Consider the following 14,597-nt stretch of genomic DNA (forward strand, 5'->3'; position numbering starts at 1 on the left):
ACGCCCACTGCTGGCACAGGACAGAAGTGTAATAGGGCTGATGCACCCTCCTAAACACTGAAATCGTGGAGGGGATGTGAGGCATGGCAGGGGACTGTGTGATCTGGGGTTGCTCTGTAAAGAGAGGAGTCCCAAAGGAGTTGTCAGACTGCTTCCCACAGGGTGTGCAGGACAAACGTCCTTTAGCTCTTCAAATTAAGTCACTCTTTTAAAAAAAAAATCAAACACATCAAACATCTGTGAATAATTGTACACGTGTCATGTCATTGATTGTAACCAGTAAAGCCAGATCAAACGTTCCTCGCTGTACCAGCCACATTGCCAGAGTCCGAACGCCTTCAGCAGGGTGAGGGATGAGCTCTGAGCCCTTTGGAGCTGAGCTAAAATCGCAGCGGGCTGGATGGACCCGGCGCTGCCGCTGCCCCTTTAAGAGCCCTTTGGCTCACGGCGATGCTCTGAAATGCAGGAGGTGGGACAACACCGCGCACAAAAATGAAGAAGTGAAGGCAGGAAAAGTTTCTCCAGAGGAAAAATGCAGGGCTTGTCCTTCACCGTGACGTCAGGTCTGTCTTTAATAAAATCCCCAAAGAGCCAAGAGAAAAAGGCAGAGTGCCTAGGCTGGGTTGCCGGTTCAGGATTGCTCTGCGTTCCCCAAAGTGGTGTTTTTGTTCAAAACGGCTCTAAAGCTGTGTTCAATCAAATGTATTTAATCCCGGCTTCCAGGGATGAGGTGGCTTTTGCCCTGGATTCTAGCAGCAAGCAGCATTTTGCAGGTGAGTTTGGAAACTGCCGGGGAGAGCTGTCTCTGCAAACACACCGGGGTTGGAGGCAGGGTGGGCTGGGAGAGCCGAGGGTGCTGCAGAGATCTGGGGAGGTGTGAGAGCAGGGAGGGAAAGGTGAGCTGAGGAAAAAGGGAAAAGGGAAAGGAAAGGATAGGATAGGATGCAGAAGTGTCTCAGAGTTGAACTCTTCTCAGCATCCAGGTGGATCAGCACAGAAAACTGTCGGGTTTTTTATTGTGTATTGCCACTATTTATGCCATGGAGCAGAAGAAGGATGAGGAGATTCCCCTCAGCAGCGCGGCCGAGGCTGGTCAGGACCGGTGTGGAGGGGACAGGGCAGGTTCCCCACGGGTGCCCAGGAGCGCCGGGACCGAGGCAGCCCCGGTGCCGGTACCGGGGCCGGGTGAAGCCGTGACGGGGCCGGGATGGGGATCGGGACCGGGATCGGGACCGGGATGGGGTCCCGGAGGTGCCGCGGCCGCTCCCGCAGGTGGAGCCGCTGCCGCCGCTGCCCCGGGAGCAGGGTTTGATCCTCGATCCCTTCCCGATCTCTTGGAGCCGCTTTCCTCCCCCTCCCCTTTGGGAAAGCCGGTCCAGGGAAGCGCTCGTTTCCCAAAGGTGCCGGAGTTTTGCTGTGCCTTTCCCGGGTGGAATTCCCGGGCGGGAGCCGGGGCTGGGAGCGGCTGAGGCAGCCGAGGGTCCGGCGGGACCCGGTGAGCGATCCCGGTCCCCATCCCCAGCGCTGCACTCGGGGCTCGGGGAGCCTCAGAGACCCCGGGAATGAGTTCCACTCTATCCTCCCGTCCCCGGGATGTCAGAGACCCCTTTGGGCTCCCCAGCTCGGGGTGGGGTTCCCGGATTCAGACACGTGTCCGAGCATCCCTGTGCCCGGAGCGGGGTGACACCGCCTGCTCTGCTCTGCACCGGGGATTTTGCATCCCCTCTGCTTCAGGGGCTGGTGGCTTGTGAGATGCAGCGAGACTCTAAACCAGGGGAGCAGCACACCTGGGTGACGGCAGATGGCACAGAGATAAGGCCTGCGTGGATGCTGATAACAGGGCGGCTTCTGTAAAATAAAACACACCGCAAAGCCGACGGCAAACAAACGGCACCTCCTGTGCTCCTGCGGGAAGCTGGTTCTTACCGCAGCTTATTTTTGTTCAGCAGGGAAAAAATCAAAGGAGGGAGGTGCCCCCTGCCCCCCAAACACTGTCACCAGAAGAGATCTGTGCAAACCTTGTAAATTGTGCAGGGGTTGTCCTGGGTTCCCTTGGTATCAAAGATTTTTGTGAAAAACCTGCTGTGGAATGAAAATCTCTGTGAATGTGTCAATACATGCAGGCACATGCTTTTGCTGAGGGGGTAGGCAAGTGAGTGTAATCCAGATGCTCCTGGCAGCATGTTTGGTCTAAAGAGTATCTAAAAAGAGTTCAAAACAGTTTAAAAAATAGCCTAAAAAGTGTCCTGGGTCTCAACAGTTCCAGCTCAGGCTCTCCATTGAGCAGAGCAGGTGAAGCTGCTCCTTGGGGCATTTGGGGACGCTGTCACCTCCTGAACACACCCTTGGGTTGGAACTTGGAAAGCTGTGCTCGGAAACCACTGAGTGGGGATAATTTCTCCCCAATAATGAAATGGCTTTCTCTGGACCCTGTCCATGCCTGAGCTGGGATGTGATGGGGGTTGGTAGGCTGAGCAAAGCAGGTTTCTGTTTGTCATATACAGGGGAGTGGGGAAAAGGATGAAAAAAGTAAACAGCATGAATCAGTGAGAGCGGGTGGGCAGAGCACCTGGGAGGGAGTATTGGCCTATGGAGTATTGACAGGACTTTGGGGAGCAGAGAATTCTTAAGGGTGCTGCATGAAGAAACAAGGAATATTGCAATTATTTTGGGATATTGTGAATATTTAGCTGGCCTGGCCACCCTGCTAATGAGATATTTTAGATAAGTCATGAGACTCATAACAGAGGAGTCCTGGTAAAGCTCCAACACTGCCCCAACTCATCATCCGTAGCTTTTTGTCTTTGCTGGCATCATCACAACAGTAATAAAGATCTTTCTGACTCTGTAGAGACCTCCATGGAGTGGCAGCACCAGGCAGGTCACTGTGCACATTGTGCAAAGCCCTGGGGTCTCCCTGGAGGCTTGTCACTCTTCACATATGGGAAGAACTGTGGGCAGAAAAAGATGTTCCACTGGGAAAGGATTGACCCTCTGGACTAGATATAATATTGTTCCAGGGAGAAAGGCAGAGGAGATAATATAGGAAGGTCAGGCAGGTCTCAAAGGCCTAATATAGGAAGAAGGCAGCTCTCAGGTTCTGCATCTCCTGGTACTGTTTGAAGCAGTTATTCAGTTCTTAAGGAATTTTATCAACAGGGGTTTTTATTAGGGCAAAACTGCACAGGTGATGGGCTTGTGAAGAAAAAAAAATGAACATTGCTGGAATTTTAGGCATAAGTTTTGAAAGATTTCTTGAAATATCTTGTTGTTTTGGGGTTTTTTTGTGGTTTTTTTTAAAGTTTTGGGGTTTTGTGTGTTTGTTTTTTTTTCTTTTTTTAAATAGAGATACAGGGACAGAGACCTTGGGAGCCTAAGTCCCTTCAACCAGGCTGAGATTCCTCAGTGCCTGACTCATTTTTGCAGCAAGGACTTTAAAACTGGATGTGTTGGCTCCTTTCAGGGTTGCACATTGAGGAGTCAGAGCCAGCATCTTCAGTCTCCAGTCCTGATGAGTCAGAAGTGTGAGACCACTTCTTCAGAAAGGACAAAATGTCCTAAACGAGGGAGGCAATTAAATAAACTATTCTGCACTTTGTAGAAAAGTAGCAAAGGAGCTTAGGTAAGAAGAACAGCATTGGAGGTTTCTAAAACACTTGAAGTGGAAGAATGGGTGTTGTGTGGATCTGATAATCTAAAATAAAAATAATAGGGTGAATGCAAACCTGCAGACTTCTCAAATAGAGAAAGAAAGCAAAGAATCAAGTTGTTCTTCATCACATCTGCTAGGAGGCAGGTATTGATTTATCTGATGTGATGGCAGTCATGGTCCACAAACACAATGCTTTTGGCTTTGATGTGTGGGAAGGAGGAGAGAGATGCTCAAAAAATGGTTTTATTTGGCACCATCTCATTTGTGGCCACCTATTTCACTGCATAGGAACTGATAATGACCCAGGCTCAGGGCTGCCTCAGGCTGTGTGTTAAGAACCACAATGTGTTATTTTTCCTTCTTTTATGAGATTTATCTTACAGATATAAAGCCAAGAATTTAATCTTTAAGATATTTGGATTTGGCAACATGAAAAAAATTTAAAATTTATTTGGGCTCTTCCAGGAAAAACCATATTTGCACCAAACATAAACATAAACCAAAAAAGCAAAACAAAAACACAAATAAAAGACAAAGCGACACCTTTATTCTTCCCTGCAAAAGTCCCATGGCTCTCCAGGGAGGGTGAGCTGAGCTTTACCTGTTAAGTGCTTCTTGACAGAATGTTCCTGGTTTGCACCATGGCTAATGATGCACAGATAATCTCAGGCAGCAGAGGTTCAAAATTGCTGTGCCTTGTCCCTCTAACCTCCCCACTATTCCCTCTTGCTCAACAACATCTGGTTACCAGAGGTAGACTGGATACACTTCTCTGAAGGGCTCTTATCCTACACTTCCATAAATTGTGGTCAGCAATTAAATCGCTTTGGTTATAGCAGCTGAAGATTCAGCTCTGGAAATTTAACATCTTGAGGCTTGGAGCTGGCAGACACACCTCCCATGGGCATGGCTGCATTGTGCACTGGGCCCTCCCAAAGCTGAGCTTTCTTTTGGCAGACCCCCTCACACATCCATTGCAGAGTGAAATCATTGCTAAGGCAACGTCCTGAAGGTAGCACTGAATGTTCTTCACGTGGGTCAGAGACCCACACCCAGGTCTGGTTTTGATGAAGATGCTTCCTAAGTACACACAGACACACACACACAGAGTTTCTGCCAAGGGAAGTAGGGCCTGATGCATTTTATTTCAGAATTTCTCCTGGAAGTGTCTGAATTTGCATTGGTAGTGTGAAACAATATCTTTTCCAGCATTGACCACTACAGGGCTGTGGGCAGGGATTGGTTTCCTCACCCTCCTCACAGCTGTGTCTGTTTGTGTCCCCTGGGACAGGTCCTGTCCCCATTCCACACTGCAGCACTCCTGCCCTCAGGAGAGGCTTCTCCAGGAGGAGGCATTAGTTAAAAGTGAGAAGTATGGATTTTAGCAAAAAAGTGAGGTTTATTTGATGATTCTGTGTGTCTGTCCTTTCAAGGACTCATGCATGTTTACTTTCTCCTGCCTTCCCCAAGTGCTGTGGTCAAAAATTTCAGAAGTCCTCAATACCCATATGGGACATTTGTTCTTCAGAAGCTCTGGACTCCCATGTTAGCATGTGAAGAGTTGCTCTAGCATTTTGCCAGGCTCAGCTTGCTGAGAACTGCTCCTTTTGGATGTCTCTGTGTCCCAGAGGGGTCTGGAGCATTCCTGTCTGGACAGCCCTGGCTCTCAGGCATGAGTGGAACTGAAGCTGTTCACAAACCCAAGAAATGTATGTGAACCTTGGCAGCTGTGGCCTGGCAAAGCTGGACACCCACAGCTTCAGCTGAAGATACATTTGAATATTGAACCTGACAGTGTCTCATGGTGTGGGCCAGGAAGCAGAGTGAGATTTTACTCAGTCTTTCAGATTTGTCAGTAGGAGGTTTGGGTAGCTATCCTGGATTAATTTATTCCTCCTGTTTTCCCCTTTGCTTTCATATTATATAGTTCAAGCATCCTCATTCTTATGGCACATATCTTAAAAACACAATTTTCCCTTTCTTTGAGTAGAAACATTGACTGGTAGTTGATAGACCCAAAGAAATGCTACCCATTTCTTTCCTTTCTGTGTTCTGATTTCCACCGAGTTGGACTGGACTTCCAGCACCCAATTTCATGTTTTGTGCCACCCAGGGTTTGCTGCTCCCTGAGGTCAGTTCACTTCAGCTCCCCATTGCTGCAGGACACCACAGATCTGATTTTCACAGATATGTTGCAGGGTCAAGGGACTCTGAATGCTGCTTTAGGAGCTCTGTGCAGGTGTTCTCCAGTGCTGCTCTGAGTTTCCTAGCTGTGGGTGAGGGTCACAGGTTCTTCTACAGCCTGGTGGTCTCCCAGCTTTGGGATGTACCTCTGCTGGTGCCCTGTTCTTTCTTCATCCATACTGAAACCTTAAGTGTGTTTTGGCATCCTGGATGAAGCTTCTGGAGTCCTTTTAATCCCTTGTATTTTCTTGTAGATTACTGCTGGGTTTTGTAATCCTTGCATCTGGGCAAGGTGTGGGAAAGCAAAAGGAAAAAGGGCATTTTTACCTCTGTGGGTGCCAGGCACTGACTCTGTCCCACAAGAAAATATTCTTGTGGTTGGGGAAGGAAAGGAGAGCCTTCAGGCTGAAATAGCTGTGGAAGAAGATAGCACTTGAGCTGAACTTTGTGGCACAGCTCAAATAATGAATTTCTAATACTTGGGTTGGTAATGCATTCCAGGACTCTGTGGTCATCTCAGTTCCTCTTCTGTTTCTGAATAGCTCCCACGTTGTTCTTCTGTTTTATTAGTCTGGGTCTGTCATTCCACTTAACCTACAAAGCAAATGAGAGATGAGCAAGTTGGAAGGCCAAGTTCCATGAAATCCAGGATGGTGAGCCATGAGCCCAAAAGGAAACCTGAGAGGGATTTGCAGAAATAATTGTGGGCTCATCCACAGAGGGTTATGAGTCACCTGGACCCTGATGGTGCTGGACACCTGCACAGTTAAACCTTTGCAATTCCAGCACTGCAAAAGGACCTTATCCTATGAGCTTGCACTGCAAATTCACAGGATTTTCTTGGAAAAAATATACTGCGTGGTGGGAAGGTGCAGCAAGATCTCTTGATCCAGCATGAAACAAACTGCTACTCATCTCAAAGTAAACTTGCCCTTTCCCTTCCAAACACATTGAAATAATCTCCAGTGAAAGGCTTGGAAGAGGATATGATGGATTGGTTTTATTATTACATCTCTAACATGCAACTGTGTGGCTTGACTCAGTTAGTATTTACATTAGATTCAGAAATATGTAAATATCATGTGCAGTCATAGAATTATAGAATGGTTTGGGTTGGACAGGATTTTTAAAGGTCAAGCTGTCCAACCCTGCTGCAATGAGCAGGGGCATCTTCAACTCAACCAGGCTGCTCAGAGCCCTCCAGCCTGACCATCAGTGTTTTCAGGGATGGAGCAGCCACCACCTTTCTGGGCAACCAGTGCCAATGTTCAACCACCCTTCCAAAAATCTTCCCTATGTCTAATCCAAGATTCAAGTTGTCCTTCCTTCAATTTAAAGCCATTACCCCTTGCACCCTTGCAGTGTATAAGGAAAAGAACACAGTCAAGTCAGGAGCAGGAACCAGTTTTGTAATTCTGTACAATGCCTGACAGAAAATTAGCTGTATGCCACCAGGAGCAGTGCAGCCCACACAGGCTTCACAGCTCTGACCAAAATTGCTCTGAATGACCCACTGACTATCATTATTAAAAATAATTATAATATTTTCATAATAATGATTTTATTTTCATTAGAAGGTAGCAATAATGTGTAGCTGCATGAACTGCTGCACTGTCCCTTTTCTAGGATTTGTAAATGCAACTCACATTTGAATTTCTGAGTGGCTTAAAGGTTTTGATTCTTTCCATGCTCCATCAGTTTTCCACACTATGATCAGGGTTTTGTTTTTGTTGCTTTCTTACTGAAGCTTTATGAGTTACAAGTGATGGCAGGATGGGTAGGGGGTTGGTTTTTTTTCTCTTACTGAAGTTTCCTCTTCTCCACACACATATCCTTGTCCTGTGAAAAGAAGAATATAGAGTAAGAAATGGAGCATGGCTTTACTGGAACACAGTTTGATGCCTTTTGGGAGCAACACTAATCATCCCAAGCAATGACTCTGGTGGATTTGTTTTATCCATGTAGAGACCAGTCTTCTTGCACTGGGTGAACAATGGCTCTGCAGAGAGACTGGGAACTTCCCCAGAAAGGGCCATGATTATCCCATAGCATCTCCTGGCTGTGCTCTACACCCCTGTGCCATCATCACTGCCGTGCCTGCTGTGTCCTTGGCATTCTCATAGCTGTGGGCACATGAGGCCACTCTGCAGCTGAGGTTTTGGACTTGCAAATCCTCCTTTCTGGTTTTGTCAAGTCCACCAGTAAATTCCTGGCTGTATGTGATGACCAAGCAGGCTACAGCTCACATTTATGATCACCAACTTGTATCAGCTGTGACAAAGGGAACTCTGTATCTGGGCTGATAAGGAGGCAGAGACATTGAAATGCACACGAGGAGAATTAAATTCTCCTCTGAATGGCTGGCACATGTTGCTGGCTGCCCCCAGGCTACCAATTCCTGGGCTTGAGACTAACAGCTGGGTCACTTTAGCTGTTTAGCAAGGAAGGACCAAACCACAAAAACTGCAGCCAGTGCTAAGGATCTGCAAATGGATTACAAGACAAAACTCTTCAGTTACATTTTAATGAGGGGGAAAAGAAAGGCTGGAAAACAAGAATAAGGAAAATAGCCAGGCTTCATTAACTAGTTTGGCATTCAGCAGGTGATTTATTGATAAGTACTGCTGGCAATATTTCCTGCAAGATCTTGGACTTACGGGACTGGATCATACCCACAGCATCTGTGTGTGGGCTGATAAACACTGAAGTAAGAGAATGAGGGCACATTCATTTGGCTCCTTTCTGTGAGTTTTATTTCCACATTTGACCCCAGCAGTTAAATATAAAATGACATTCCTGCTATTTAACACTGCAGTTCATTTATGGAGACTGTTCACTATTAATTTTCACTGTTCTAGTGGCGTCCCAAGGGCACATTTTTAAAATGACATTTATTCTATGAGGCACAGCAGTCCTTGAGCCTGACAAAGGGGTCATAGGTAGTGGAATTTGGGAGGTTGCTTGAGTTATATTTGCAGATTTTTCATCAAAACCTGTGCTGTTGTTGCTCAGTGCACTGGGGTTCCCCACAGGGGTGGTGTGATCCTGCTTATGCGGGCTAGTGAACTCCTTGCCCACCAAAGCTGCCTGGGTGTGGGTGAGCTCCTGGGTTTGTGGTGGAACAATGCATTACATACCTAGTTTCAGGCTCAAATAAGATATTTCTGCTTTTTGAAGATGATTTGTTTAATTTTGTGTGGTTTACATGTATGTATGTGTGTGTGTGTATACATAGTGTATATATATAGTACACATATGCATACTCCACTCTCTTTGTATTTTTTTGGTTTGTGTCAGTTTTTCCATACATATCATACAGAGAGTCTGCTTGCAATTGAGGAGATGTTTGTGCTGTATTATTCACTGTTTCTATACTATAGAAACTATATTAAAATGCCTGCCAGAGTATCATCTGGGAGTCTGGAGTATTTGATCAGAGGAGTAAATGGATACTGCAGCAGCAAAGTTGAGATTCCTTTAAAACCTCTGCATCCTCGATAACTGTAACATTTTATAGGGCAATTATTAAATAATTGAATTTGTTTCATTCCCATGTAACTATATGACTGTAAAGGGCTTGATCAGTGTTTCATTGTTCACCCTCTAAAATACAAGGGAAATCTCCTTACAAAAACTGCCTCTGCAGTGGGAGCTGACAGGATATAAATGTATACAGGATACAAATATGTGGCTTCACACCTCCCTGCCCCTCCCCATTGCCTGCTCCAGTGTGGTTTTCCTGGCACAAAAAGTGTCCGTGGATCAGCCTTAGCCCAGGGGATGCTCTGCTGGGAGCACCATTTGTGCACCAACACTGCCCTCGCGTGTCGGGGCTGGGGCAGACCAAAATGTTGGTAACCGCATCATCAGCAATTCATCTCCATCCTCCCAGAGACAGCTCGCACAGCTGCTGTTCTCCCCCATGGCTGCAAGCAGCAGTGTTAACTCTTTGAGGGCTGAGGTGCTGCCACTTTCCAGGCTGGTGTGGTTTGGGATGGGGAAGTGACAGCAATACCCTGGCCTGAGCAAAGTTCTGTTTGGTTTTGCTTTGTTCTGTGTTGAGACATTCACAGTGTCAGCAAGTCTCTGGATCACAAACAGGAATTTTGTCACCTGCTTGGTTTAGTCTCAGCAGTATCAGAGCTGCCTGCAAGCAAGAGGGAATTGTGTGAAAGACCCATTTCATCACTCTGCACAGACCCATCCAGCTATAAACTGCTGATCACCGCTGATCTGTGAGATTTAAAGGTGCTGGAGAGGTGAAAGAGTTCTGCCCTTTTGCAGGCATCAGGTGCATGTAAGGATTGAAAGCCAAACACTAAGAATCTGGCTTTGCTGAGCTGACAGCACCTGAGAGGCAGCTCAGGGGAATGATTTCTTTTTTGCATCCAGTCAGAACTCAGTAGTTTATTAGCTGTGGGTAGGAGGAGGGATGATGGCATGGTTGCAGTGTAGGAACAAGAAATCTAACTGCTATTTCTGGCTCTGCCACAGATATCCTGTCTGCCTGTGGGACAGTCACTTCACCTCTGGGGCCCCAGATGAAAACAGAGTCATTTAATAATATCACCCTCATGAACATTGCTTCTTTCCACCATGAGTGATCCCTCCTAGAAACAGAATGTGACACCCTCTTCTGGCTCGTGCATGTGATGTATGTGCATCCCAAGCTGGAGAGATACCTTTAAGTACATCAGAGTTCATATTTAATTCCTGCATCAGTTTTTTAGGTTGACTCTCTGGCATATCTTTTTACCAAAGCTCTGAATTTCAGTTCTGTTTCCACTGACATTGGGATCCAAGAGATTAATTCTCCAGCTCATTTCATCCTTTATATATTTACAATTTCACTCCTTTTCTTTTTTCTTTTAGTGAATTTGTGCCTGGAACTGTTCCCTTTCCCTTACTTGTAGTTTCCACTGTATTTAATTCAAAAGCTACGGTTTTGCCCCCAAAGTCATGTAAAAGTCAAGGCCTCTTTCTATTTTCTTTCTTCCAAATTTGCAATCTGTCAGCTTTTGTTAGGGGTGGCAGGGAAGGTACAGCTGCTTTTTGGAGCTTTCTGTTGTGTATTAAAAGAGGATCTGAGCTTCAGGCATATCTGGTTTAAGGCTGGAGTGCAAAGCCCAGGCTGGCTCAAGAGCTGGCTCTGATTTCTTCTAAGCCCCCTCACTCCCACTGCACAAATTTTCTCTTTTTGCTGTTTCTGGGCCAGATCTTCAGGAACAGCCTGTTCTCCCTGTCCAGGGACTCATCACCGCCACTGCCTTCTCTTTTGTGGCACATGGGACAGGATGCTGCCCATAGCCATCACTCTGCTGACTGCTCCTCCCGAGCAGCTCTCACTGAAAAGAAAAAAAAAAAAAACCCTTAGGAAAATTGTTTGGATCAGCCCATGTCCCAGGCCTCACATGGGAGACTTATCCAGGTGATCTTCTCTCCAAATTCCCTTTGGCTCTGTCTCCCTGCTGGCTTCTCATCCTTTGTGCTGTGCTCAGCTGCTGCTCGTGCAGCCCAAACGTGGCTGAGAGAGCCCTGTGGTGTTCTCCTGTCAGCAGCAGGGACTCTTTGTCTCCCAGTGTGGGGCTGCCAAGGCAGGTGAGCCCCAGGTGGTGACCTCGGGGCCTGGGCACCCACAGCCCCAACTGTGGCATTCACATTCTCTGAAAAAATTCCTTCACCCAGGATTTTCCTCCTGGGAAGCTGAGGGGGGGTCTCAGAGATAAGGAAAACAATAATTATCTCATTTGCTTCTCCTGTGTTGTGCTGGTCTGGAATGTGTTAGAAGATTGTTTACCCAAGGTGATTGCTTGATTGGATTCTGGTGTAAGTTGTTTTGACTCATTGGCCAATCAGTGCCAAGCTGGGTCAGGACTCTGGAAAGAGTCACGAGTTTTCACTATTTTCTTTTAGCATTCAGGAAGCATCTTTTCTGTATTCTTTAGTATAGTATAGTATTCTTTAATATAATATAGTATAATAAAGTAATAAAGTAGCTTTCTGAGAACATGGAGTCAGATGCATCCTGCCTTTGTTGGGCCATTCCCTGCAAACTCAATACCCAATGGGCTCCCCTTGACGTGGGCTCCAGGGCAGGAGCAAACTCCTGATTCAGAGCTGTCACAATGCACTGGCCCTGGGACCTGACCACCTTTATAACCACCTTTATAACCACCTTTATAACCATCTTTATCCAAGCCTTGCATGACAAACATTCTCAGCCAAGTGCTGCTGATTTTCAGAAAGGGAAAGAATTCTTTTCCCAGCCATGAGCTAGCAGCCAAGAGAAGGAACTTTCCCCTGCCAGGTCTGTTGAATTTTAAATGTGAGCTCTATGGAAATCCAGAGCAAGAGGGACCAGATGTGGTGAAATTGCCCATGACAAAGTAAGGAAGCTTTACAAATCTGAGAGAACATCAAGGTGAAAATTTTGAATCTGAATTCAAGGTTTTCTTTAAAGAATGTTATCAAGTAGCCAAACTATTAAAAAGTGATTTCCCTTAACCTGAGATGCAGAGACCATCTCGGAACATCTGTTATGGGAACTTCCTCATGAACCCCAGATCAGTGCTGAAGAAAAACTGTTTTGGAACAAAACCATTCTTTTCTTCCCTTCTCACGAACATTGAATAAATCTTTCTCAGATATTTGAATAGCAGACATTCTGAATTATCTTAATGTTATGGATATACCTGCTGCCTCCTGACAGTTGCCCTGGATTTTCAGCCTCTGCCTGTGGAAACCCCTGATTCTTCTGGGTATTTTTTAAATCTCATAATATTTTGTGATCATCTTATTTCCCTTTGCTGCTATTAAAGTGTAAAACAGTGTTTGGTTTTGGGGTTGTTTTTGGTTTTTTTTGTTGTTGTTTTTGGGGAGTTTTTTGCTTGGTTTTGGGGTTTTTTTGGGTTAATCTATGTGGATTATTTGATGCCATTATAAACTATGGCATGAAATGATACAGCACCATTTCCCCTGAGTTGAGTAATTACCTGAAATAAAACCCCCAAACAAAGAGGATATGGATCTAAATCCCTCTTAATTATTGAAAATAAGGTAAAAATGTGGCAGAGTGGCTGTGAAACCCAGGCATCCTCTCTCCACAGCCACTACCAAGCAGGCAGTATCTGTTTTCTCTTCTGACCTGGGGATTTAATGGTTGTGGGCTCTGTGAACATGGGGGCTGAGGCTCTGGTCCCTAAAGGTCAGCCTTAAACTCCCCCCAGCCACCATGCAGTTTGTAACAGTCTTGAAATCATTAGTTCTTGGCTTGCAAAATGAGTATATTTGGAAAAAATAAAATGTTGTTTCTTCTCAGTTTGCATCAATCTCTGTAACAGGCTGGCTTGCTTGTGTGCCTGTGGTTTGTTTTTTCTAATAAAAGAGACTGAGTAGGAAGGACACTCCAAGTGCCCTGTAGCAAAATTTGCAGGTTTTTTACTCATCTTCTGGTAAAAATGCTAATGCACTTCCTGCCATTTTTGTAGAGTTCTGCTGAACTGTATCAGAAATGGGGGGTGGAGGAAGAAAAGTCCTTTTGTATTACAGTTAAAATGCTGAATTCCACTGTTTACTTGGAAAGCTGATGGGAGCTCTGGGTAGGGTCAGGAACCTGATCCACACCAACATTCTAAAATCTCTTTATTTTTCTCTACTTTGTGTCTGAGTTTTATATTGAAACCAATGAGTGTTGGACACTCCTCTGGGGCTGGCAGCTTGGCTGAAGGAATTCAGAAATACAAAATTGAAATCATAACTTCTTAAGGGTATTCAACCACGGAGAGTAGGGAAGAGAGGAGAAAAGTGGCCTGGAGGCCAGGCAAGGTGTGGGGGTGTATGCTGAGATGGAGAGCCATGGAGGTCCGGTCCACACAACTTTGGCTGCTTCTGGCTCAGCTCGACCCAAGGGCCTGCCAGTCATCCCCATGTCAGTAAATTCCCATCATCTGAGACTTCCTTGAGCCTTGAACAGGCTTTATGTTTTCATGGTGGGCTGGAGAGAGGATGCTACTGCTGATAACTGCTGTGCCAGCACACTGGATCTGCCTTCTCCCTCTCTGTCCTTTGTTGCTACAGAGTTTGCACGCTTGTGGTCTTTCTTTTTTTGTGTTAAATCTCCCCTGTTAATCTCCTTGGTAGGTTTGAGAAAGAAAAGGACAAGTTTAAAAATGCACTTCTGACTCCAGATTCCACTTCCTGTTGATACAGCTGTGTTTCCTACTGGATAGCTCTGTAAACACAGAGTTTAACCCTTCACATCTTGCAGTTGTGTTGCTTCAGCATCACCAGTTTCTCTCCTTAAAGGAAATTTCTAGCTTCTCTGTCCAGAGCATCCTTTTTTCCCTCCTTCTTCTTTTAGCACATCCTCACACGTTACACATCCTGCTGTAGCTTAACACTTCACTCAAAAGGGGCAGGATTTCCTCTTGCTGTTGGTGAAAACACTTCTGTCCTTCACAATCCCTGTTTTGTCATGTTGTTTTGGTGGAGGGGAAATAATTGAATCTTCTAAGTTTAATCTACAGGTATTGAAATAATTAAATTTCCTGGCAAGAACACCAGCAGAAAACCAATGTACCAGAATTCCGTAAAGAGAATTTTTAGTGCATGAGATGAGAAAGTGTCTAATAGACCTCAGCTTGGGATAAATGACATTCCAGGGGTGAACAAAATCTTCTCCTCTGTCTGTTTTCCTTTTGGGTCTGCACACTATTTAATAGATGGCATTGGGGGTATCAGACCCTATTTAATTGATGGCATT

General features: G+C 45.7%; 1 protein-coding gene across 1 annotated transcript in view; it reads left to right on the forward strand.

Annotated features, from left to right (window-relative positions):
- Nucleotides 1-509: 509 nt before the first annotated feature.
- CCN4 (cellular communication network factor 4) overlaps nt 510-14,597 on the forward strand; it is a 35,248-nt gene continuing 21,160 nt past the window's right edge. Inside the window, exon 1 of the mRNA XM_063174449.1 lies at nt 510-773. Within this exon, the coding sequence (XP_063030519.1) occupies nt 726-773 (48 nt within the window). The 5' untranslated portion in view covers nt 510-725. The remainder of the gene's footprint in view (nt 774-14,597) is intronic.

The sequence above is a fragment of the Melospiza melodia genome, chromosome 1 (genome assembly GCF_035770615.1).
Source record: "Melospiza melodia melodia isolate bMelMel2 chromosome 1, bMelMel2.pri, whole genome shotgun sequence".
NCBI classification, from domain to species: domain Eukaryota; kingdom Metazoa; phylum Chordata; class Aves; order Passeriformes; family Passerellidae; genus Melospiza; species Melospiza melodia.